The following is a 25,587-nucleotide window of genomic DNA, read 5'->3' as shown; positions in this document are numbered from 1 at the left end:
GTGGCACAGAGGGCTAGGACTCCGTCTTCGGCACCGGCATCCCATATGGGCACTGGTTGGTGTCTGGGCTGCTCCTCTTCTGATCCAGCTCTCTGCTGTGGCCTGGTAAAGCAGTAGAAGATGGCCCAAATCCTTGGGCCCCTGCACCCGTATTGGAGACCCAGAAGCAGCTCCTGGCTCCTGGCTTTGGATTGGCACAGCTGTGGCCATTTGGGGAGTGACCAGTGGATGGAAGACCTCACTCTCTCTGTCTCTCCTTCTCTCTCTTTTTTTTTTTTAAACATTTATTTATTTATTTGAGAGTTAGAGTTACAGACAGTGAGAGGGAGAGACAGAGAGAAAGGTCTTCCTTCCCCCCAAATGACTGCAACAGCCAGAGCTGCACCAATCTGAAGCCAGGAGCCAACCACTTCTGTCTGGTCTCCCACATCAGTGCAGGGGCCCAAGGACTCAGGCCATCTTCTACTGATTTCCTAGGCCATAGCAGAGAATTGGATTGGAAGAGGAGCGTCCAGGACTAGAACTGGCGCCCATATGGGATGCCAGCGCTGCAGGCAGATTAACCTACGGTGCCCCGGTGCTGCCCCCTTCCTCTGTTCTTAATTCTGCCTCTCAAATAAAAAAATCTTTTTTAAAAATGCTAAAAGATATCTACCTACCTGCCTGCCTTATATTATCAATTTTCATGACAAATCACAGTTGGCTATTTGCTTCTTACTTTTATAAATTCAATGTACCACAATGGTAAAAAAAAAAATGAAAAAATTTAAAAAACTCCGTAAGTCTCTGAAAAATGCATGTACATAGTCAAACTATAAGCCCAATGTTTATAACGAGGAAGAGTCTCAAAAAGAAAACAAGAAGTCACACGTGCAGCTTACCATAGAGTGTGGAAAACGTCAAGTAGTGCAGGTGACAGATGTCATAGGCTTCCACTCTAACGTCTCTCCAGATGCCCTGGGTAGGGAAGGAAGGCCCCCAGTCCCAGCTGAAGGAACACTGCTCCTGGAGGTTTAGGGGGAAAAGAGAAGATACAATCTGATGACCATGCAATGTAAACACGACGAAAAACATTTTCTTTCAAAATAGTACAGATGCATTTATGTGCGTCAGTTTGCTAAAGCTGCCTTAACAAAATGCCATAGAGCAGGTGGCTTAACCAATAGAAACTGATACTCTCACAGTTGCAGAGGCCAGAAGTCCAGCATCAAGGGGTCAGCCGCTGTGGTTTCTTCTGAGCCACTCTCCTTGCCTTGCAAGTGGCCACCTTCCCCTGTGACCTTGGTGGTCTCTGTGCCCAAGCATCCCTGGTGTCTCTAACATCCAAATGTCCTCTTCGCACAAAGACATCAGTCACACTGAGTTGGGGCCTTCCTAACCACCTCATTTTCACTTAAGCACCTCCTTAAAGACTATCTCCAAATGAGATGATGTTCTAAGGCACCAGAGGTTAGGATGTCAACAAATGAATCTGGGGGAGGGGGCTAACAATTCAGCCATAACTGTGTGTGTGTGTATGGGTATATGTATCCCCCCAAACACAAATGGCCTCAGACCATCCAGAATACCCCCCTCCCCAGTATTCATGCCCTTGAGAGATCCCTTCCCCTTGGGCAGAGGCAGACCTAGTGAATCACTTCTAACCAATGGAGTAGAACAGAAGTGACATCACTTCTGGAACCAGGCTTAAAGACTAAGCCCTTTGTTTGGGGCACTTTCTCATAATTTCTCTTGGACAAGGAGGAAGCCAGCTGCTGTGTCCTGGGGCAGCACTGTGCAGAGCTCATGAGAGTGATGCTGGAAGCTGATCTGAGGCTGGCCGATGACCACAAGTGAGCTTAGGAACGCATTTCAGCCCCAGCCAAGGCTGAAGTTGACTGCAGTGCTGGCTGACGGTTCCACAGTAACCTCATGAGAGACCTTGAGCCAGCGGCACCAAGCCAAGCCACAGCCAGGTCCCTGCATGACAGAAACGACAGCAATAAATGTTGTTTTAGGTTAATAGGTTTGAGCATAGTTTTTGTAGAGCAATAGGTAACTAACACAACAGACAGCCTATCAGTCTATGCAACACAGTCAAATTTGACTGAAATCTTGTAAGAAAAGCTCATAACTACAAATAAGCAATTCTTTCACTGGGGATAGGGAGGAAGGAAGCAAAACAGTCAACATCCTATGAGACAGACCGTTTATCCCCATCAAGGACTTCAAAGCACTTTTATCTACTCAACTCCACCAATCACATCTAACTATGAAGAACTGTACCTTTACTCTTCAAACACATGTTACATTGAAGTGAAATAATATTCATTAAACATCTCCAAAATGGCTCTAGAACTAACCACTGTAAATAAATGAATTAGAAAAAATATTGTATTTAAATGTAGTAACTATACATAGTGAGGAGCCATATTGAGGGGCAAAGATTTTATGATCAGATATCTTAAAGGTCTAGCTGGACTTGCCTCCATGAAAACGAAGTCAATAGCCTTTGTTTCTGAATACAGAGCCCAAAACCATCAGCTCAAACTTCAGACACGGACACAGGTGGCCAACATCTGCCTCCTGTGTCATTGCTCCTGACTACTTGTAGCTTGTTCATGACCCTCAATTTTCACAGTGTGAAGGTTCAGATTGAGGAGTAGCAGGCAGTGCTCGCTTTGGCAGCACATCTGCTAAAACCGAAAAGTAGGAACCGGCTCTCTTAAAATAAGTCCTTCTGAGCGGAATTTTTGCTTTCTGCTTCTTAAAAGAAGAAAATTAGTTTCAAAATATAGATCATTAAAATGTACAAGGCTATGGGTTCAATATTTAAAAAAGGAAGAAGCATTGAAATCCTTCTAAAAGAAAGCATTTGCAAAATGAGGGTTTGGCCAAATGGTGATCCTTCGGATAGGAGTTCCTCGGCTCTGTATTTATCTAAGATAAATCTGTCCCCACCATAAAGAAAAACAAAGAACTGAAACTCCATCATAGCATCCGCAGCCACTGAAATTTACCACTTAACTATCAGATCTTCATATTCAGAATTAGGGAGTTTATGGCTACAAACAGGGAATTCTCTTACTGGGGATAGGGCGAAGGAGGGGTGCAAAATATTCAACATGTTACAAGAAAGACCATTTTCCCCACCTAGGACCTCAAATCACTTCTATTCACTCAACCACACTCAAACACTTGAGAGTTTTCACCAAGTCAAAAAAATATGGCTGATAACGGCAGAATAGGGAGGGAGCTTACCACTCTATTCTAGGGGAAGACAGTTTAAGAAACAAAAGTGGAGAAGGGCTGGTGCTATGGCATAGCAGGTGAAGAATGACGAGTTCTGCGAAGAAAACAGAGAACATACAACCAGAGGTCAGGGGGCAGGGTGTCAATGAGTTTCCCTGAAAAATGAAAGCCTTTTATTTGGGGCCCTGAGGGGTTAATAACAGGCTGCGATTAAAGGAGAGGGAAGTCACTTGCTTTCAGAAAGAGCCCCATGTGAGACGATGTGAAGGCAAGAGACAAGATGTGGAGGCAGGAGACAATAGGACCCAACTTTCCAGGAAATGGAGAACGATGGGCAAAGGCCGGAGGAAGATTAGTGAGGTGGGAATGGGCCACACAGAGCAGCAAGCTACAGGATTTAGGCTCGATGCAATGGGAAGCTGTTGAAGAGTTTTAAGCGGTTGTAAACATTTTTGTCTGGGCCGGCGTTGTGGGACAGTGGGTAAAGCTGACAGCAGCTTCCAGCATGGCTGGCAGTTTGCATCCCAACTGCTCCGTTTCCAATCCAGCTCCCTGCCTACATGCCCGGGGAAGCAGTGGAAGATGTCCCAAGTCCTTGGGCCCTGCATCCTCGTGGGAGACCTGGAAGAAGCTCCTGGCCCCTGGCTTCGGACTGGCACAGTTCCAGCCATTGTGGCGATTTAGAAAGTGAACTGGCAGATGGAAGACTGGTATCTCTCTGTCTCTCCTCTCTTTTTCTCATTCTCTCTTTTTCTCTCCCCCGTGTGTCTCTTCCTCCCTCCCTCCCTAATTCTGCCTTTCAAATAAATAAATAAATCCTTTTAAAAAATAGAAATATAAAAGACGATGCTCTTGGGCGATTATTTAAAGGAAGGCAAGAGAAGTGTAGGGATGCCAGTTGAGAGACCAGAGTAAGATTGCATGTGAGTAGTTACTGGATTCAAGATACAGTAATAGAGGGGCCGGCCCTGTGGTGTAGTGAGCTGCAGTGGTGGCATCCAAAATATGGATGCTGGTTCAAGTCCCGGCCACTCCACTTCCAATCCAGTTCTCTGCTATGGCCTGGGAAAGCAGTGTAGGATGACCCCAAGTCCTTGGGGCCCTGCACCAGCATGGGAGACCTGGAAGAAGCTCCTTGTTCCTGGCTCCTGGCTTCCAAACAGTGCAACTGGGGAGTGAACCAGCAGATGGAAGACCTCTCTCTTTGCCTCGCCTTCTCTCTCAGTGTAACTCTTTCAAATAAATACATCTTAAAAAAAAAAAAAAAGATACAGTAATAGAAATGGAGATTAAATTGATTCAAGAGCTAAAAAAAAAAAAAAGGTAAAATTCACACCATCAAAAGGATTTAGCAGTGGATTGGAGGAGGGAGAAAGAGGGGTACAAGAATAACTCTTGGGGGGCTGGTGCTGTGGCATAATGGGCTAAGCCTCTGCCTGTGGCGCAGGAATTCCACATGGGTGCCGGTTCGAGGTCCAGCTGCTCTTCTTCCAATCGAGCTCTCTGCTATGACCTGGGAAAGCAGTAGAAGATGGCTCAAGTCCTTGGGCTCCTGTATCTACATGGGCAATCTGGAAGAAGCTCCTGGCTTCAGATCGGCACAGCTCTGGCCGTTGCGGCCAATTGGGGAGTGAACCAGCGGATGGAAGACCTCACTCTCTCTCTGCCTGTCATTCTCTGTGTAACTCTTTCAAATAAATAAATAAATTTTTTTAAAAAAATCTAATAATAGGTGCCAGGGCCAGGTGCTGTGGCACAGTGGGTTAACGCCCTGGCCTGAAGCGGCGGCATCCCCTATGGGCACTGGTTCTAGTCCCAGATGTTCCATTTCCGATCCAGCTCTCTGTTATGGCCTGGGATAGCAGTAGAGTATGGCCCAAGTCCTTGGGCCCATGTGCCCATGTGGGAGGCCCGGAAAAAGCTCCTGGCTTCGGATCGGTGCAGTTCCGGCCGTTGCAGCCAATTGGGGAGTGAACCATCGGATGGAAGACCTCTCTCTCTCTCTGTCTGCGTAACTCTGACTCTCAAGTAAAAAATAAATAAATCTTTAAAAAAAAATAGGTGCCAGTGTTGTAGCAAAGCAGGTTAAGCCGCCGCTTGCAAGTCAGCACCTCATTTTGGAGTGCCAGTCACAGTCCTGGCTGCTTCTAATCTAACTTCCTACTAATGCACCTGAGCAGGCTGTAGATGATGGTTGAAGAGCTTGACCCCTGCCTCCATTTGGGAGGTCCACATGGAGTTCCTGGCTCCTGACTTTGGTGTGGCCCAGCTCTGGCTGTTGCAGCCACTTGTGGGGTAAACCAGTGGATGGATAATCAATCTCTCTCTCTCTCTCTCTCTCTCTCTTTCTCTCTCTCTCTGACATTCTGTCTTTCAAATAAACCTTTAAAAAAAATAAAGATAGAATTACCATAGGATATAGCCACCCTACTGCCAGGTATTTACCCAAAATAGCTGAAAGTAAGATCTTGTGGGGGTATTTGTATACCTATGTTCATAGCAGTATTATTTACAATACACAAAAGGTAGAAGCAACCCTAATGTTCAGGAAAGAATGATTGGATAAACAAAATGTGGTGTATATATACGCAATAGAATATCATTCGGCCTTTCAAAGGACAGAAATTCTGCACTGCTTCAATAGGAGTGAACCTTGAGGACATCATACTGTTACAAAAAGAAATACTGCCTGATTTTAGTTACATGAAATATCTAGCAGAGTCAAACTCACAGAAAAAAAAAACAGAGTGGTGGTTGCCACAGACTGGAGTAGGGGGACATGGGGAGCTATTGTTTAATGGGTACAGAGTTCCAGCTTTGCAAGATAGAAAAGTTCTAGAGAACAGCTGCACAGCAATGTAAATATACTTAACACCACTAAACTGCACACTTAAAAATGGCTAGAATACTAAATCTTAGAGTATTTTTATTATAGTAAAAATATAGTAATTTTACTATATTTTACAAAAACTAAAATATTTAATAAAAAACATTTTTAAAATCTAAATGTCACATACACTGATAAAATCAATCTAATACATAATTGAATTAAGTCCTCTAGACTGAGATCAGACTCAAAGAATAATCATGTTTGTGGATTTTATCTTTTTGTTTGATTTTATAAGGACCTATGGGAGATGTCAGCAACTGTATTCATATTTGCAGGAAGCTTCCTAATAAGAACTAATAAAGAGGAAGCTCATAATCTGGTGAAAAGTTTGATTAAAAAAAAAAAAAAGGCTGGTCTGTTCTTTCCTTAGAACATATTTAGCCTTATTATGCCCACAGTTCTGGCACTGTGGCACAGCAGGTTAAACAGCCACCTTCTAGGGCAGCATATCGGAGGGTCAGTTCCAGTCCCTGCTGCTTCCAATCCAGCTAATGTACCCAGGAAAGCAGCAGAAGAGAGCTCAGGTGCTTGGGTTCCGTCTCCCTTGTGGGAGACCCAGATGAAGTTCATGGCTCCTGGCTTCTGCCTGACCTAACTATGGCCATTGCAGCCATTTGATGAGTGAATCAGTGGATGGAATACCTCTCTCAATCTCTGTGTCCCTCCCTCCATCTCTCTGTCACTTCATCTTTCAAATAAATAAAAATAAATCTTTTAAAAAATGTATATACTCCCCTTACCAGTCACAAATGTTTCCTCTTTTTCTGATGTTGCCTAAGTTCTAAAGCACACTTCAGGGAGAATACTCAGAAAGATAAAGATACTCAGGGCCATGTGGTATAGCAGGTAAAGCTGCTGCTTGCAGCACCAGCATCCAATATGGGCACTGGTTCAAGTCCTGGCTGCTCCATAACTGATCCAGCTCCCTGCTAATACACCTGGGAAAGCAGTGGAAGATGGCCCAAGTGCCCAGGCCCCTGCACCCGAGTGGGAGACCCAGATAAAGTTCCTGACCCCTGGCTTCAGCCTGGCCCAGCCCTAGCCCTGGCCATTGTGGCCATTTTGGGAGTAAACCAGTGGTTAGAAGACCGATATTCATTCATTCATTCATTCATTCATTCATTTATTCTCGCTCTCTCTCTCCACCCTCTCCTCTCTGTGTCCCGACTTTCAAATAAAATAATTAAATCATAAATATTTAAGGAAGGAAGGAAGTGGGGAAGGAAGGAAAGAGAAATAAAGATACTTTACAAAAGCTCAGGTAATCAGTTATTTTACATTTTCAAACTTCACTTGGGGTCAGGAAGGAGACTCCCAGCTTCTGCAACAGCACTAGAACCTTCAAGTAAGCATTGTGAATGCCAGCACACCCATCCTCAAAGCAGAAGCCCCATCTGTTTGAGAGCACATTACCTTTCGAATAAAGTTGACATGGCATTCGCCATTCTGCACTGATGGAGGGCACATAGGGGGCACCTGGTAGCCAGGGTGAGCTTGGCTCCGCTGTGCCGCATACAATACTGCAGACTGGAAACGCAGTTCAAGGGTGTTCACGTCTCTGACCACACGGGTAATATCAAACTTCTGAATTAAAGACAAAGAACCGTCAGCCCCACGATGTGTAAGTAGTCCAGTGTATAAAATGTTAGAGCAGAATCTATGAAAATGCATTATGATATTTCATATTTAGGTTTCGCCTCCTTAGGACAAAGAAGCCATCCAACATAGTATAATTTAGTTGTCCATTTTTAGTTATAACTAAGCAAAATCTCTCATCCAAAGGCAGATTTCTAGGTTTCTCCTTCTATTTTTACTGACAGAATGATGATCCTAGGGAAACAGAAAGAGCAGAAAATATCTTTAGCCCAGGAATGTCTGGCTGTTTGCATGCGGCCTTGAACTGCCCAGGATTTTCTAGACGCTTCACAACGCCCTGACTCTCTGGTATGAACAGCATGTATTTCTAAATCATGAGTTATTTTTGTTTTGACAAGTCTACCCTTGAAAGAGAAGGGACACCAGGATGCAATCCCTGAATGTAATTATTCCAGAAAGCAAAGGGCATGTTCTATTTCAATCGTTTGTCAATTGCCATTTCCCAGGAAACAGAACCAAACAGAGAAGGCAGCATCATTTATTGAACACGGATGTGTTCATTTTGCACCATGAGCTTGCTGTAGCCCCTCAGCAACCCGGTGGGCTTGGTGGTATTCCTCTCAGTCTACAAATGTAGCAACTGAGAAATAAAGTAACTTACCCAGTGCTTCAAAGAGCTTGTATTTTACCCCATGGTAAGCATTTATCTTTCTCTGCTCCCAAAAACAATGAACACAAATATCTAGGAATGTATTTTTTTAACATCATGTCCTTAAATACTTACATATTCATTGAACATGTTGTCTGTTTTCCCAATAGTGACATTATTGAAAATAATTTTGGTGACCGTATCAACTCCATCAAAAATCAAGTTCACCTTTTGCCTTTTGCTAAAAAAAGAAAAGATTTTTAAAATCAGATATATAAGACACTAGCTTAGTAAATCTTCATTAGTTGAAAACTAAAAAAATTAAAACCTTTCGCATGAAAGCAAACACCCTTAAGAGGCAATTTTCAGAGCCAGTGTTGTAGTACAGAGGGTAAAGCCACCATCTGCAACACATACAACCCATGTGGGTGCTGGCTCGGGTCCCTCTTGCTCCACTTCCAATCCAGCTCTCTGCGAATGGCCTGAGAAATCAGCAGAAGATGGCCCAAGGACTTGGGACACTGCACCCACGTCGAAGACATAGATGAAGCTTCTGGCTCCTGGCTTCAGTCAAGCCTAGTGCTGATCATTGCTGCCATCTGGGGAATAAACCAGCAGATGGAAGGTCTCTGTCTCTCCTTTTCTCTGTAACTCTTTCAAATAAATAACTTTTTTAAAAGGAGGCAATTTCCAATGAGATTTCTAATACATATTTATACAATATATCAATATTGAGGGACTATATCAACATAAAAATCAAGAGAACTTATAATTTCCAAATGCACTGACTTTCTCTGCTTATGCTACAAAGTTCTTGTGAGAACCAAGTTAAATAATAGGTGCGAAACATTTTCAAAAACTACTAGACTTACTGACAACAAGAGAACACATTAACCAACTGACTGATACCCATGAACGAATATTATGTGCTCGGGGGATATTATGAAGCCCCAAAAGGACCAGAAACAGTCTCTGAATTTAAGAAGTCTACAGAACCTAGCTAGCATTCAAGTCCTAAAACACTGGAAATAGAAAAAAAATTTATCTATTCTAAGTAGTATCATTTGCACTTTTTGGACAACTATAAGTTTAGCCTGGTGGTCAAGATGCCTGTGAGCCACATCAGAGTACCAGGGTTCAATTCCTGGCTCCAGTTCCTAATGGCAGTGTCTAGCTAACAGACTCTGGGAGGCAGTGACGATGCCTCACATAATTGGGATCCTGCACGCAATGAGGGAGACCTGGATAGAGTTCCTGGCTCCTGGCTCTTGGTTCCAACCCCTGCCCAGTGCCAGCCATGGTCATTGCAATCCTTTGGAGTGAACCAGTGGATGGGAGTGCATATTCTCATTCATTCATTCATTCATTCTCTCCCTCTCCCTCTCCTTCCCTCCCTAAAGGGAATACAAATAGATATTATATATTCATATATTAAAATATTATTCATCAACAGAAATTAATGAAACATTGATGCTTCATAGATCAACGTTGAAAACATTATGCTAAGTGAAACAAGCTAATCACAAAAGGCAATATATGATATGATTCAATGTTACGAGTTTTCAGAACAGGAAAATTCTAGAGACAGAAAGTAAATTAGTGGTTGCCAAGGACTGGGATAAGGATGTGGGAGACAGGAATGACTGCTAAAGGATATGGCTTTCTTTGGAAGATGAGGAAAATCTTCCAAATTTGTGGTGATGATTGCACAACTGCATGAATGTACTAAAAACCACTGAATAGTGTATTTTAAATGAGTAAACTGTATGATTCATGAGTTATATATCAATAAAAAAAAATGTAATGGGTTGAAATGCCTAGGTGGAGGGTAGACTCCCAAAGAAAGTGCCAAAGCAAAAGCAAGGCAGCGCTAACAGCATCGGTCGCTTCAAGGGAAAACATTTGCTTCTGATGTATAATTTGAGCTGAGAAGCTAAGCACGAGCAAGCTGGCCAAGTCAGCAGTGGGGAGGGTGTGCAGGCTGTGTTCCAGGGCCAGGCAGCTTTCAACAGTATTTTCACAGACAGGCAAAGATGTTCAGATGTGATTTGCTGAGCAAAAGCAACATGCATTCTATTCTCGAGTGAACTAGAACCATAACAGCAGATATTTTAAGTATCATCAGGAAACAGGGCCTGGAACACAGTAACTCCATAATACTGAACACTACATTCTGGCTTTATTTGTCTTTGAATAGACCAATAAATTACACTTAAAATTCACATAAAGAGAAGGATTATTTTAAATTTAGTAATAGTAGTGGTAGAGATACTTGGGTCACACATGGTCTCATATGAAAATATTTGCTTGCAGGGATACAAGAACATTACAGAACATAATATCAGTGCTTTCTCTCACAGCCTCATGTCATAGTATAAGGTCAAAGTCATAATCGCAATACCTGGTTAGTGTCACACAGAACAAATGATGTATCTCTGATCCTACATTACAATACTGTAAATATAAACCACTCTGCCGCCTGCTTGCTCCCTGAAATCAGCAATCTATACAAGAGAACTGATGGGATCTAGGTTGTCCCATCATGACCACTGGAAAAATGACTCCATTAAGACACAAGTTTGTAACTGATGATCAGTGACAGCATCTTCACATAAAAACATAAATCATATTCACTTATACAGTACACAATTTTACTGTTTTAAATCTCTGGTGGTCAAGAGAAAGAAGAAAAGCATATATATATAGATAGATAGATAGATGGATATATAGATAGATATATCTCACACACACACACACATACCTACTATCAAAGGGGATTTTAAATTCCTTGCTATAGGTCCAGTTATCCAAGGAGATCCATCGGTACTCCAGGTCATTAAATCTGTAGTAAGGATCCTGTCGGTACAAGATAAAAAGAAATATGGTAAGTAGTTAAACATGAACAAGTCAATCAATAAAACAAACATGAAGGGCAGGCATTTGGCGTAGCAGGTGCTGGCTGGGACACCTGCACCCCATATCAGAGTGCCGAGTTCCAATCCCAGCTCTCTGCTTACCATCCAGCATTTGGAGAGTGAATAGGTAGACTGAAGAGAGAGCACATTTGCGCGCTCACTCGCGTGCTCTCTCCCTCTCTCTCTCTCTCTCCTCCCCCCAAATAAAATGAAAACTAAATTTTTAAGTTTAAAAATAAAGAATTAACAACAGTTATCACCTAAAATTTAATGAATTCTTGGCCCAGGAGTACCAAGAGTTAAGACAATTCTCACTGAAAAATGTGGGGGAGAAATTCCAAATAAACAGCTGAAATGATAGAGTTCTGGGTCCGGTGCTGAGGCACAGTGGGTTAAGGCCCTGTCCTGCAGTGCCAGCATCCCATATGGGCACCGGTTCACATCCCAGCTGCTCCACTTCTGATCCAGCTCTCTGCTATGGCCTGGGAAAGCAGTACGAGATGGCCCAAGTCCTTGGGCCCCTGCACCCACGTGGGAGACCAGGAGAAGCTCCTGGCTCCTGGCTTCAGATCAGCACAGCTCCGGCTGTTGCAGCCAATTGAGGAGTGAAGCAGCAGATGGAAGACCTCTATCTGCCTCTCTGTCTTTCCTTCTCTCCTGTGTAACTCTGACTTTCAAATAAATACATCTTTTAAAAAAAGTGAAAGAGTTCTCAGAAATAATATAGCTTAATTACAGTAAAACAAGCCTAGAGGTTAATATGGTTCCCTGTGTTAAAATCAAACACCAACCCGAGCCGGCGCCGTGGCTCAATAGGCTAATCCTCCACCTTGCGGCGCCGGCACACCGGGTTCTAGTCCCGGTCGGGGCGCCGGATTCTGTCCCGGTTGCCCCTCTTCCAGGCCAGCTCTCTGCTATGGCCAGGGAGTGCAGTGGAGGATGGCCCAGGTGCTTGGGCCCTGCACCCCATGGGAGACCAGGAAAAAGCACCTGGCTCCTGGCTCCTGCCAGGTTCAGCGCGGTGCGCCGGCTGCAGCGGCGGCCATTGGAGGGTGAACCAGCGGCAAAGGAAGACCTTTCTCTCTCTGTCTCTCTCACTGTCCACTCTGCCTGTCAAAAAAAAAAAAAATCAAACACCAACCCTAGCATGAGGGAACACACTCCTGGTGTATAGCCAGTTTTCTTCGTTTATTGCTGCCACTATCCCAGATGGCCTCCAGGGGGCACACTTCTCTACCACTCACAGGCCAGCAAAACTCAGTCTTGGAAATCATTTAGCAGTTCTGAAGTAATTTCTCACTACGTGAGCACAAAAAGGGTATCTACAGAGGACAGAGGCAGCACAGATATTGTCAAACCTACAAACTTCAGATTTCTTGTGTTACTGCAGCTCAAGTCAGCAAATTGCAACCCACAGGCCAAATGCGGCTCGCTGCCTGTGTTTGTGTTGCCAGCAAGCTAGGAATGGACATGGGCCCATAAATAAAGTTTGAGGGAAGCACAACTATGCTCATTCCTTTATCTATTATATTTAGCTGTTCTCAGTGGCAGAATTGAGTTGACACGAGACAGACCATCTGGCCTAGGAAGCCTAAAATATTCAGGATCAAGTCCATTATAGAAAACGCTGGGCAACCTCTGCCCTGGATGACTGGCCTCCAAGGTATTCACAGATGCTGTTCCACTGCAGTACCCAGCTCCAAGCCCTCCCCTTCATAATCCTTAGCTTTCTCCTCCTACGCATCTTCCACCCTCTACTTCCCAAAACAGCAGGCGAAGGAAGAAGGTAGTAAGGGCCGTTTTTCAGTTCATCCATCCGTAAACAACAGCACAGTCGCATAGAAAGAAACTGCTCCAACATGCAGGGGCTTCCCCTGTCCATGCGGGCAGGGCCACCATCTATTTCTCAGAGACTGCAGCTCCAGATGGAGGAAGAAAAGCCCATTTTGTCTGGGTTGCACACGGATAGGAGTGAGATGACCCCGTTAAGCTGGCAAAAGCCAGTTGGGTGGCTGCCCAGGGCACGAATCTGTAAGAGGCACTAAGACATCACTGGGGATGGCTCAAGACCAAGCAGGCATCTGTCAGAAACTGCTAATTGAAGGAAATATTTCAGGAAGCTACTGGGTGGAGGGGAGAAATTGATGAAATTTATTGACAGCAGATGATCACTAAGCTAATTTTTTCAGCGTGGCTGATGGTAAGCATTTGTTCTGTGAAATGGCATGTACTTGGCCCAGCCTACTTTTTTCCATTTCTGCTCTTCCTGCACATAGGAATCAGCCTTTCCAGGAATAAACAAGGAACAAATATTTAAGGGCCCAGGGTTAAGAGGCACCTAATGATTACTCTGACCATGTGCCTCCACCTAGCCCTATTTATAACTCTACAGTGTGGACTTAGTCCAGTACAGTGAAAAATAGCACAAGAGGGGCATGAGGGAAACTTGGCCACAAAGCGTCAGTGTGTTAAGCCCTGACAATCTGCTGGGGTCACGGGTCCTCTGCCTGTGGGGCACAAGTCCCCTGTCTTCCAGCTCCTTACAAGGGGGCTGCATGTTGAATTCTAGAAGGCAGTCTTCTCAGATAAATATTTTTTTCTATATAAACATAATTTAGAGGTAAGAAATATTATCCTACTTGAAAGAATCCAGTCTGAAAAAGCTCTTTACATCTGACTCCAAAAATATGACACTCTGGATGTTAAACAAAATCTAAGGAAGGCTACTGTTCTGGAATGAGCTCCTATACCAGGTGGCAATAGCCCTGGCCAAACCAAATTGGAGTCACTCATGTTAAAAGTCACATAACCAGGCTGCAACGTTAAAGAAGCAGGTAGATCTCCAAGCAGACCAGTTTTTCCTGAGGACAGGAGATTCTAGTCTGCCTGAGTTAGCGTAATAAGGAAGTCCTCTCTCTCTAACCCTCACAAGAAAAGCAACCCAAAGGAAGCTGAAATTCGCCAGTCAGGTTTTTTTCCTGGTGTTGTTTCCTGGTTCCCACCTGACAAAGTCCACTTCTGCCCTTGCCCAGTGGGAGACCTCATTCTTTTTTGTGGAATGGAGGCTGCTCCAATTCATCAATCACGAATAAAGGTTAATCAGATCTTTACCTAAATTTGATTTGATTCTGTCTTTTGATGTGGAAAAGGCAAAACTGTACAGACAATAAAAGGTTCAAGAGTAACCAGGGGTCCCGAGGGAAGGATGAATAGGCAGAGCACTGGGGATCTCGGGCAGTGAAGCAGTTCTGCACGATATGCCAGTGGCAGATGCATGGCCACAGCCATTCGCCCAAACTCATGGAACGAACACCAGAAGGTGTGCCCCAGTGCAAGGACTGCACTTTGGAGGACAATGATGTGTCAATGTCAGTTATCAAACTGTAACAAATGGACCACTCTGGTGGGAACGTGCATAACGGGGAGGCTCTCTGCAGTAGAGGCAGAAGGTATTTGAGAATTCTCTGTACTTTCTGCTCAATATTGCCGTGTACGTCCAAGTGCTCTTAAAAAAAAAAAAAAAAGCTAATTAAAGAATTTTTTTCTTACTAATACCATCCATTCCCACCCTAAAAAACAAAGCTGCAGAGGCTTAGATTACATTTGTAATAATTATTCCAAATGCTAATCGACCAACTTAATTAGCTTCCAGATTGGCCTGACCCCCCCTCTGATCCTACTAAGTTTCTGAGTCCTATTTAAAGCAAAGTTCAGCTCAGGGCTACCTCTCATGAACTGTGCCTAATCATTTAGCAATTGCCAGGAGTCCAAACTCAAACTCCACAACCAATAACAGTATCACTTATTAACCATTTATCTGTAAGTAGGCACTCCTACTCTTGTATTTTCATGATAAGCACACACAGTAAATAGCATTTTATAGAGGAAGAAACCAAAGCTTCAAAAGGTGAGTGACTGTCCTGAGGTCACAGGGCCAAGCAGGAACACATCCAGGAATGAAACCGACTCAACCTAACACCAGGGCCTGCACTATGATCAGCACAAAGTGGAATGTGACTCCCTGGGACCCTGTTATCACTCCCATTCACTAAGCAGGAGTCCCAGGCTCAAAGTCAAACAGCTGCTCAGTGGTGGGGCACTGACTCAGACTGGAGAATCCCGCCTCCAGAGTCCACATGCTCAGTCATCACCTGATACTGACATCACCATCATGGTCATGATGCTGGTGCTACTCACAAACCAGGCACCATGAGACGACCGTGCCATGCATGTGCCTGAGCTATTTATAACTCATACGTACACACTTACCATACATCAACAAACCATGTGTAATCAGAGCATGCGAATGACAGTCTCATTTTCTCACTAAGCCTCCAGGCTCCACCAATTATATCTGCATACAGATACCAAGGCTACTTAACCAGGAAAAGCTTTTCCACTCCCAAAGTCTGCTTCACCTCATACATAAACTACCTCAGTGGAAGAAATCGTAAAAAAAAAAAAAAAAAAAAAACCGTATACAACTTGCATTTACTGGCATTGTTTTCTGGGACATTTGTACAAAAGTAACTAAATGTTAAGAAAACATTCATTCAAAAACAAGCAGAACTAAACAATATATTAAGATAGTGAAGTATTTGGTTAAACCTCACTTTTTAAAAGTAAAGAAAATGACAATTCAGAATAGTGGTTACTCTTGGGGGAGGCAGGCAGAGGGACTAGGGAGAAGCAATGGTGTTGGCAATGTGCAGGCTCAAAAGCTGGGTAAAGGTACATGGGTATTCACTGAATTGTTAGGCTTTAAAAACAATACATACAGTATTCATATAAACTTTCCAGATATCAAGTACTTTGTCATAAAAAATAAATAGAAAAAAATGTTCATGGGGGCAGGCATTTGGTTCTGTGGTTATGAAAACACTTGGGGTGGGCGCCCACATCAATAATGAGTGTCTGGGTCCAGGCTTGGCTCCACTTCCAATGCTGCTTCCTGCTAAGGCACACCCTGAGGGGCAGAGGTCACGACTCAACTACTAGGGTGCCTGCCACTCATGCAGGAGATCAAAATTGAGCTCCAAGGGCCAGCACTGTGGCATAGTGTGTAAAAACCACCGTCTTCAGTGCCACCATCCCATACAGGTACTTGTTTGAATCCTGGCTGCTCCACTTCCGATCCAGCTCTCTGCTATGGCCTGGGAAGGCAGCAGAAGATGGCCCAAGTCCTTGGGGCCCTGCACCCACATGGGAGACCCGGAAGAAGCTCCTGGCTTTAGATCGGCCCAGCTCCAGCCACTGCAGCCATTTAAGGAGTCCAGCAGATGGAAGACCTCTCTCTCTCTCTGCCTCTCTATAACTCTGCCTTTCAAATATTTAAATATTTTAAATAAATATTTTAAATAAAGTTTCTATTTAAAAAAGTGATTGAGTTCCGGGGCTCTTGGCTTTAGCCTGGCCCAGCCCTGGTTGTTGCAGCCATTTGGGAAGTGAACCAGCAGATGAGAAACTCCCTCGCTCTCTTTCTCTCTGAAAGTGAGCTACCATACTACATTGGAGAACTGATGTGTTCCACCCAGAAGCAGCTGTACTCTGCAAACCTCAGTCTCTCCATTGTCAAATTCAATGTTCTATTATAATCATTACTTCACAGGTGCATAGATAGGTACAGCCCATGAATCAGTCAGAACATTTCAATGAACCTTAGTATCATTTTTCTTCTAAGACCATCATGTAAGTAAATACCTCTGCGCTCCATCTAACACAGTCTGGGGGAAAAGGAATCACAATCAAAGGATGTTCCTGATTTTCTGACCAAAGAGACTACAATTTAAATTAGCAAACAAGACAATTTGCTTGGCTTCTGCTTTGTGCAGGCATTAAGCCCTAAGGGACTCTGAGGACGCACAGTGATAGGTGGTGTAGATAGCTCGCTGCAGTGTAGCAGCTGTGTTCCAGGAACCAGACCTCATGCAAGGATGGGATAAATGACTGGAGAAATTCCTACAAGTTGGAGGGTCAGGGGAGGGTCAGGGGAGAATGCAATTGCATGCCCTTGGGGAGTGAGGATGGGCAGGTGAACCATTCCACAAAAGAAGCTCCTCAGATGAAGCTAGGAAGTAGGGGAGCTGACAGTAGAACAGGCAGTGGGGAGCAATCTTTATTTTTTCTTGCAGGGTTCAAGCCCTGGTTTAATCCTAAGAACCCTGGGACCTTGGGATGCATTTAAAGCATGTCTGTATACTCACTTCTTGGTTCTCCAGTAGAGATAACCATCATATCCACATGCCTCACAAGATCAGTACGAAGATGGCAAAATAATTACATAAGTGCTAAGAAGTATTCTTGGAATGTAGCACTCAATAAATGATAACTATCATTTCTGTGATATGTACTGAACTAAAAAGATTTCTAAGTGTCAAAAAAAGTCATTATAAAAAATACAAAGGGATGTTTAAGCAGTTCATGGAAAATGAATATTATGAAACTTGATGTATGGATTTCAAAATTTTTTGCACCCATGTGACCTTATCTTCCACCAGTGTTAAAGAAAAAAGTAATTACAAACCAATATGAGCATATTTCAAAAAGTTGGTGGGAAACAAAATTTAAAAATAAGCTTATTTTGGTGCAAACAATTTTGAAGTAGGGGGATCCCAAGATGGCTAAAGAGGAAAAGTATGTATTGCTTTAGGCTAGGGGAAAATAGTTAAAAAAAAAAAAAAAAGTAGAGTAACTGCATTCACAGGGGAGAGACAGAGAAATCTGCAGTGGAAATTCCTCAGAAGGAAGAGGGCTACCATGGATCAGTGAGGAAGATGTAGACGTCCAACAACAAGCACCGAGACAACACATGACCCCCATAGCCAAGAGCTGGAGGGAGCACCAGCTTTAGAGTGAGGCGAGAGCAGAATGCAGCAGCCTGTGCCACTGGTGAGATAGCTGGAGGGAGAGCCTGGCACAATACACTGCCATTGAGACCAGCCTGGAGCCCTAAGGGGAACAGGGCACCACCTACACCAGCAAAAACAAGGGTGCATTTCTCTCTCCCCATCCCCGACAACGGCACCTTGCAACCGGCTGGGAGAAGGCCACGTTTTGACATCAGTAGTGGCTGCAGTGGATCCTGGGCATGCACCCAGCAAATGACAAGACACCATTTTAACACAAGCAGCAGCTGCAGCCACTCTTGTGCACATGTGTGATCCAGGGATTTTACCAGACAGAAAAATCCACGTTCCCCAAAACACTGCGTGTGGCTGGGAGCAGTGACATGGGGCTGCTCTCCTACTGTGAGGTGCCTCCAGTCTCTCAACATATCACAGGCTCTGGGACTCAAACTGCCAAGGCATAGCACCCACAGCCTGGTGGGACATCTGCTTCTAGGGACATCTGTCTCTCCATGAACAGGACAGGCTAGCAGGGAGGAACAGAACTTCTGTACCCCATGACTGTGGGAGCCTTGTGTGCTGAGACTGTGGGAACCCTATGACTGCATGAGAGGGTGCACGGTGTAGCTGGGTCTCTGGGCAATCACTGTGTGCAGCTCCAGACTCTAAGAGCTCCCTGATTGCCTAGGGTGAGTCATTGTAGTGGGATCCATGCTCACGTAAGGACTGCACAGATCATTTGGGCAATTCATGCAGCGACATGGGTGAGTAATGCACCTGCTGTGGGCTACCAAGGGCATTGATCACCTTGGAAGAGAGGAAGTCAGGGTGTGATTATGCCAACCAAGGTGATCATACCTTCCCACCTGCTGGCAACAGAGGAGATCTACCATGCCCAGCATGGGTGTCACCCTGGATACTTGCTACATGTGAGCACACTGATCAGAGCTCATCTGGCCACACCAAGCACAGCCTTCTGCGTATTCACTGAAAGAGCAGACATTCCACTAAGCCACAGAGGGATAGTTCAAAGTCAAAAGACATTAGAGGAGAAAACAAGGATTCCTACAAATGCCCAAAAATAAATGCAGAAATTCAAAAAACAAGAATAAGGAAGACAACATGACTCCCCCAAAGGAACACAACAACACTTCAAAATTAGAATGTGAAGAAGAGGCCGGCGCCATGGCTCAATAGGCTAATCCTCCGCCTGCGGTGCTGGCACACCGGGTTCTAGTCCCGGTCGGGGCGCCGGATTCTGTCCCAGTTGCCCCTCTTCCAGGCCAGCTCTCTGCTGTGGCCAGGGAGTGCAGTGGAGGATGGCCCGAGTACTTGGGCCCTGCACCCCATGGGAGACCAGGAGAAGCACCTGGCTCCTGCCTTTGGAACAGCGTGGTGCACTGGCCGCAGTGCGTGGCCGCGGCAGCCATTGGAGGGTGAACCAACGGCAAAGGAAGACCTTTCTGTCTCTCTCTCTCACTGTCCACTCTGCCTGTCAAAAAAAAAAAAAAAAAAAAGAAAAAAAAAAAAGCGAAGAAAAACAGATTGATGAAATGACAGGAAAGGAATTCAAAGGATTAATCAGAGAATTAGAAGCAATGAGAAGTAAATTCACAAGTTAAAGAAATTCATGGGGCCGGCACTGTGGCTCAGAGGGTTAACGCCCTGGCCTGAAGCACTGGCATCCCATATGGGCACCCGTTCAAGTCCTGGCTCCTCCTCTTCCAATTCAGCTCTCTGCTATGACCTGGGGAAGCAGTAGAAGATGGCCCAAGTCCTTGGGCCCCCGCACCCATGTGGGAGACCCAGAAGAAGCAGCTCCTGGCTCCAGATCAGCACAGTTCCGGCCGTTGCGGCCAATTGGGGAGTGAACCATTGGATGGGAGACCTCTCTCTCTGCCTCTCCTCTCTGTGTAACTCTTTCAAATAAACAAATTATTTTTAAAAAAGAAATTCATATATGACATGGAAGAAAAATTCTCCCATGAGAATGAGATTTTGAACAAAAATCAAACCGAAATATCAGAAACGAAGAATTCAACAGGTCAAATAAAAAAGACAGTAGAGAGACCAGCACTGTGGTGCGGCAAGTTAAAATCCCAGTCTGTAATGCTGGCAATGTTTGGGTGTCTGAGTCCTGGCTGCTCCACTTCCAAAACAGCTCCCTGCTAACGTGCCTGGGAAAACAGCAGAGGATGGCCCAAGTGCTTGGGCCCCTGGACCCATGTGGGAGACCTGGAAGAAGCTCCTGGCTTCAGATCGGCTCAGTTTCAGCCATTGCAGCCATTTGGGAGGTGAACCAGTGTGCCTCTCTTTCTCTACCTCTCTCTGTAACTCTATCTTTCAAATAAAATAAAATAAATCTTAGAGAGAGAGAGAGAGAAGGGTACTAAGTAATGATTAAGGGATCAATTCAAAAGGAAGATGTGTCCATAATAAATGTATATGCACCCAATGTCAGCATACCTGGCTATATAAAACAGATGTTAATGGTTCTAAAGAGAGACATAGACTCCAATACAATAGTAATGGGAGACTTCAACACTCCACTTTCATCAATGGACAGGTCAACTAGACAGAAAATCAACAGAGAAACATCAGAGCTAATCAACATTCTGCATCAAATGGACATAACTGATATCTATAGAACTTTTCACCCCACAGTTACAAAACACACATTCTTTTCATCAGTGCATGGAACTTTGTCTAGGATAGACCACATGCTAAGCCACAAAGCAAGTATCAGCAAATTCAAAAAAACTGAAATCATACCATGCATCTTTTCTGACCACAATGGAATGAAGCTAAAAATAAAGAACTCAAGAATCTCTAGACTATAGACAAACACATGGAGACAGAATAACATGCTCCTGAATGAACAGTGGGTCATGGAAGAAATCAAAAAAAGTCAATATTTCTGGAAATGAAAGAACAATACAACATAACAAAACTTAAGGGATACAGAAAAAGAAGTGTTAGGAGGGAAGTTTATAGCAATTGCTACCTACATCAAAAAATCGTAAAGGCATCAAATAAATGAGCTGTCAATGCATCTCAAAAACCTAGAAAAACAAACCAAACCCAAAATTAGTAAGAACAAATAATTGAAATTAGAGAAAACAAAATTGAAACAAAATACAAAAGATCAGTGAAATGAAGAGCTGGGTTTTTTTGGAAAAAAAATAAACAAAATTGATACACCATTGGCTGAACTAACAAAATAAATAAATAAAAGGACAAAGACCCAAGTTAATAAAATCAGAGATGGGGCCAGCGCTGTGGCATAGTGAGTGATGCTACTGCCTGCAGTGCCGGCATCCCATATGGGCTCCAGTTCAAGTCCCAGCTGCTCTACTTCCCATCTAGCTCTCTGCTATGGTCTGGGAAGGCAGTGGAAGATGGCCCAAGTCCTTGGGCCCCTTGTACCAACATGGAAGACCTGGAAGAAGCTCCTGGCTCATGCCTCTGGATCGGCACAGCTCCGACCACTGTGGCCATCTGGGGAGTGAACCAGCAGATGGAAGACCTCTTTCTCCCTCTGCCTCTCTAACTCTGCCTTTCAAATAAATTTTAAAAATATTTTAAAAAAATAAAAATAAAGACCAAAAAGAAAAACTTTTTAAGTGCTAACCATGGTGGGATTACAGATATTTAAAAAAAAAAAGTTTGGTAAAGTAGTAGCATATAAAATTAACACACAAAAATCAATAGCCTTTGCATACACAGACAATGCCATGGCTGATAAAGAACTTCTAAGATCAATTCCATTCACAATAACCACAGAACAATCCAGTTAATAAATGGGCAAAGGAATTGAACAGGCATTTTTCAAAAGAGGAAATTCAAATGACAAATAGATACAAGAAAAAGTACTCAGTCACTAGCCTCTGGATTTGCAAATCAAAACCACAATGAGGTTTACCTCACCCCAGACAGAACAGCTCCCATACAGAAATCAACAAAAAATAAATGCTGGCAAGGATGAGAGAGGAGGGCAAAGTACCTAAATCCACTGTTGTTGGAAATGTAAACTGTACAGCCATTGTGGAAGACAGTATGGAGAGACCTCGGAAATCTGAAAATAGATCTACCATGTGACCCAGCAATCCCACTCCTGGGAATTTACCTAAACAAAATGCAATCAGCATATGAAAGAGTTATCTGTGTTCCCATATTTATTGCAGCTCAACTCACAACAGCTGATTTAGAATCAACCCAAATGTCCATCAGCTGATGCCTGCATAAAGAAATTATGGTATACATACACTATGGAAAACTACTGGGCCATAAAAAATTAAATCTTGTTTTTTGCAATCAAATGGATGCAACTGGAAGCCATTATACTTAGTGAAAGAAGCCAGTCCCAAAAAGATAAATATCATATCATTTCCCCGATTTGTGGTAACAGAGTACCAAAAGTGTAATGGATAGGAGTGAAATTGACATTTTGAGATTTGATGATTGTTTATAGTCCTTGTCTAGACTGTTGAAGAACAGCATTTTCTTCTTACTATTTGTTGAACTCTCTGCTTAGTGTAGAGCTCATCTTATAGTATAAAGTAAACTGAAAGTAGATCATTGTAAAAATGAAGAGTGAAAATAAGAGGGAGAAGGAGGAAGAGTGGGAGTGTGGGCAGGAGAGAGGGTATCACTGTTTTCCTAAATTTGTACTTAAACACATGAAATTTGTATACCTTAAATAAAAATTTAAAAATTCAAAAGAGAATAAAAAGGAAAAAGAAGTTGAATTCTATACATAAAATTTCATAATAGGCATTTTTCCATGAACTTCTAGAAGATCCTTCATCTATACAGCTACAAGAGGAAATATATAAATCTACATATGTCAATTTGTCAATGTGTTGGTAATATATACAGAAGAATATTCAAGAAACTCATTAACAGCAGTTGTTTGGAAGGAAACTGGACAATTACAAGACAAGGATGAATGGAGACCTACATTTCATTATATATCCTATCTTTAAAATTTTTTTCCTTTTTACCATTTACATCCTTTACCTATTTCTAAAAGTCATTAAAACCAGTCTCTTTTTAGCTGGCGCCGCGGCTCACTAGGCTAATCCTCTGCCTTGCGGCGCTGGCACACCGGGTTCTAGTTCTGGTCGGGGCACCGGATTCTGTCCCGGTTGCCCCTCTTCCAGGCCAGCTCTCTGCTGTGGCCCGGGAGTGCAGTGGAGGATGGCCCAAGTGCTTGGGCCCTGTACCCCATGGGAGACCAGGATAAGTACCTGGCTCCTGCCATCGGATCAGTGCGGTGCGCTGGCCGCGGCGGCCATTGTGGGGTGAACCAACGGCAGGGGAAGACATTTCTCTCTGTCTCTCTCTCTCACTGTCCACTCTGCCTGTCAAAAAAAATAAAACCAGTCTCTTTTTAGAAGGAAAATAATAAACAAGGTTGATAGCAGTAGAAACGAGGATGAGAGACTAGGTCTAAGATACTGTAGGCTAGACCTACAAGACAAAGTACTTACAATGTAAGAGTTGAGAAGAAAAGACAGGAGACAGCACCAACATTCCAGGCCTATTACAATGAGAAAATCCTTGGGATTTTATTAGGCATAGATAAAATAAGACAAACTAAGGGATGGCAAGATGGAGAGAAGAGCTATTTGGATATAAGAGTTTCACGTGTCCCGAGGACAGTTAGGAAAGTGTCAAGCGCAATTGCCATCTGAAGTCAGGAAAGAAGTGGCAGTGAGAGCTCAGCACCCGAGTACCCTCTGGCGCAGAAGCAATGGTTCTAATGAAGACTTCCAAGAGACTCAGAACAGAGAGATAAGTGATACGTGAATTTACCCTCCAAGGACAGGCTTAGATCTATCAAAAATTTTTAGCCAATGGGATGTTTTTGGTAATAGATTTTGAACAGTTTACTATGCTTTTGTCACTACTTTCATTGAAAATATTTAAACAGTAAGTATTTTCCTTTATTCTTGCCAGTAGGCCACATGAGATGGTGAGAAGAATATCTGGGTTTGAATCCTTGTTCCACCATTTACTAGATCCATGATCTTGAACAATAACTCCTCTGAGCCTTAGTCAATGTGAAGAGTTATACCTTTCCCACAGGGTTGTTGTGGAAAATATATGAACAAGTACACAATAAAGAACCAAGAATAGTGCTTTACATAGGAAGACATCACTGCTACATGAAAATGAATTTTACGTTCTAGGTTGCAATGTACACTTAAAAATCACCTAAAAATTCAACCCTCACATGGTCCTTTGAGTCACTGTTGGGCCATGTGGAGCAAATCTTTCCTTATCCTCAGCATCTCATTTGGCATCAAACAAGGAAGCATATATCCAGGTGTGACAATCAAGATTGTGGGGTCTTGTTGCATAATGTGTTAAGCTACTACCTGTGACGACGGCATCCCCTATGGGCACCAGTTCATGTCCCAGCTGCTCCACTTCAAATCCAGCTCCCTGCTAATGGCCTGAGAAAAGCAGAAGATGGCCCAAGTGCTTTGGCCCCTGCCACCCATGTGGGAGTCCCAGATGGAATTCGAGGCTCCTGGTTTTGGCCTGGCCCAGCCCTGGCCATGGGCTATTTGAGGAATGAATCAGTGTATAGAAGATCTCTGTCTGTCTGTCTGTCTGTCTCTCTCCCTCTCTCCCTCTCTCCCTCTTTCTAACTCTGTCATCCAAGTAAATAAATAAATCTTTAAAAGGAAAATAGGATTCAATATTTTGGGGGCCAGCACTGTGGCACAGCAGGTTGAACGAATGCATACAACACTGGCATGCCACTTCAGAGCACTGGCACAAATGCCGACTGCTCTGCTCCTAATCCAGTTCCCTGCTAATGTGCCTGAGAAAGCAACAGAAGATGGTCCAAGTGTGTGAGATCCCGCCACTCATGTGGGAGGCCCAGATGGCTTTGGCCTGGCCATTGTAGCTATTTGGGGAGTGAACCAGTGGATGGAAGACCTCTCTATCCCTCTAACTCTCCCCCTGTTACTCTACCTTTCAAATAAAATAAATCTTTTAAAACAATCAGAATTTAATATATACTCATATTAAATGAATTCTTCTGGCCAGCACCGCGGCTCAATAGGCTAATCCTCCGCCTGTGGCACCGGCACACCGGGTTCTAGTCCCGGTTGCCCCTCTTCCAGGCAAGCTCTCTGCTGTGGCCCGGGAGTGTAGTGGAGAATGGCCCAGGTCCTTGGGCCCTGCACCTGCATGGGAGACCAGGAGAGGCACCTGGCTCCTGGCTTCGGATCAGCGTGGTGCGCCGGCCGCAGCAGCCATTGGAGAGTGAACCAACGGAAAAGGAAGACCTTTCTCTGTCTCTCTCACTGTCCACTCTGCCTGTCAAAAAAAAAAAAAAAAAAAAAAAAAAGAATTCTTCAATATATCATAGTTCTCTCTTCCCAGAAATCGAGTGACAATGTTTTTGTTTAAGATTTATTTATTTATTTGAAAGGCAGAGTT

General features: G+C 43.8%; 1 protein-coding gene across 1 annotated transcript in view; it reads right to left on the bottom strand.

The window, feature by feature from the left end:
- The window catches only part of MANBA (mannosidase beta), a 131,171-nt gene that overhangs the window by 93,667 nt on the left and 11,917 nt on the right, over positions 1–25,587 (bottom strand). The window contains exons 2-5 of the mRNA XM_051819549.2: positions 11,128–11,222; positions 8,502–8,607; positions 7,535–7,705; positions 882–1,005 (exon numbers count right to left, since the gene is read on the bottom strand). Of these exons, the coding sequence (XP_051675509.2) occupies positions 882–1,005; positions 7,535–7,705; positions 8,502–8,607; positions 11,128–11,222 (496 nt within the window). The remainder of the gene's footprint in view (positions 1–881; positions 1,006–7,534; positions 7,706–8,501; positions 8,608–11,127; positions 11,223–25,587) is intronic.

Source organism: Oryctolagus cuniculus, chromosome 8 (assembly GCF_964237555.1).
Source record: "Oryctolagus cuniculus chromosome 8, mOryCun1.1, whole genome shotgun sequence".
Lineage (NCBI taxonomy): Eukaryota > Metazoa > Chordata > Mammalia > Lagomorpha > Leporidae > Oryctolagus > Oryctolagus cuniculus.
This window is presented reverse-complemented; position numbering and strand designations above follow the sequence as displayed.